The sequence below is a fragment of the Rhagoletis zephyria genome, unplaced genomic scaffold, assembly GCF_001687245.7.
Source record: "Rhagoletis zephyria isolate East Lansing unplaced genomic scaffold, Rhagoletis_zephyria_1.1 Rzeph_scaffold_69817, whole genome shotgun sequence".
Taxonomy (NCBI): domain Eukaryota; kingdom Metazoa; phylum Arthropoda; class Insecta; order Diptera; family Tephritidae; genus Rhagoletis; species Rhagoletis zephyria.
In genome coordinates this window covers 1-1,334 of record NW_016226868.1, presented here as the reverse complement: position 1 = coordinate 1,334, position 1,334 = coordinate 1, and the positions used below count along the sequence as shown (strand labels likewise).

Genomic DNA, 1,334 nt, shown 5'->3' with positions numbered 1-1,334 from the left:
CGTCTACAGTCATCAACCTGGAACGACAAGCCAGCGCCGATAAAATCCTTGGGATGTTTTGGAACACATCCACAGACACATTTGAATTCCATTTTAAATTTTTTAAAATATCCAGCGACATTCTGCAGTGTAAGCGACTACCCACTAAAAGGGAGCTGTTGGGAATCGTGATGTCCATATACGATCCCTTCGGACTACTTGCCAACGTAACAATTTCCGCCAAATTACTTATTCAGGCCTTGTGGAAACAAAGCATCGCCTGGGATGAAGAGCTGCCGATACATTTAGCAGCACAGTGGGAGTCTTGGTGGTCGAACTTTCAGTCAGTAAAATCGTTTTCAATACCACGCTGTTACTCGGGTTTGATACCGACCGCTGACAGCATCCAACTACACATTTTCGTCGATGCCAGCACACGTGCATACGCAGCAGCCGCGTACTTGAGAGTAAAAAAGGAACATGCAGTGAAGGTAACTCTCGTTTGCGCCAAAGCAACTTGCGCGCCACTTAAAACAATGACGGTTCCAAGGTTGGAACTACAAGCTGCAGTCCTCGGATGTCGTATCAAAACACTGGTGGAAGAAGGTCACGGCATTCCCATCGACAGCATCACTTTTTGGAGCGACTCGCAGACGGTTATTCTGTGGATACGTTCACACGCGCGAACGTACAAACCGTTCGTAGCACATCGGATCGCAGAGATCCTAACTACAACGACAACTAATCAGTGGCGATGGGTGCCTACGAACCTAAACGTCGCAGACGAAGCTACTCGCGCCATGCTGAAACCCGAGTTCTCGTCACACTCCCGCTGGTTTAGTGGACCACAATTTTTACACCAGGACGAGGAATGCTGGCCTCGAGAAACAATTTTGACGTCCGACGACTGTGCCAACGAGGAGATCACTAGTCGACACCTGCTTCTGTGCAACACGGGTGAGCCATTGATCAAACTTACCAGATTTTCATCCCTTCTCAAATTAGTCAGAGCCATAGCCTGGGTGTTGCGATTTGTCAACAACACCAGGAGCAAAGACCGTAGTGATGGCGAACTACATGTCGACGAACTAGCCGCCGCCGAGGAGCGTATATGCCGCATGGTGCAAAAAGAAGCGTATCAACATGAAATCGATTTGCTGCGAAAGAAGTCACCGTTGCCAAAAAGTTCCAGTATTTATCAACTGACACCATACTTAGATGAAAAGGGTTTATTAAGGGTTTATGGGAGGATAGACGCGGCTTATTGCCTGCCGATAACAGCACGCAGACCAATCATCTTGCCAATAAAAAGCCACGTCACGAGACTAGTAGTAGCCGCGCAGCACCAAAAGAGA

The 1,334-nt window shown here is 48.1% G+C and overlaps 1 protein-coding gene across 1 annotated transcript; it reads left to right on the top strand.

Annotated features, from left to right (window-relative positions):
* Positions 1-170: 170 nt before the first annotated feature.
* LOC108357066 (uncharacterized) lies at positions 171-1,206 on the top strand (the record flags this gene model as incomplete). Its single annotated transcript, XM_017608161.1, has 2 exons — positions 171-936; positions 985-1,206. Coding segments are annotated over exons 1-2 (988 nt in total), but the record flags the coding sequence as incomplete, so codon positions are not given.
* Between the last annotated feature and the right edge of the window lie 128 nt (positions 1,207-1,334).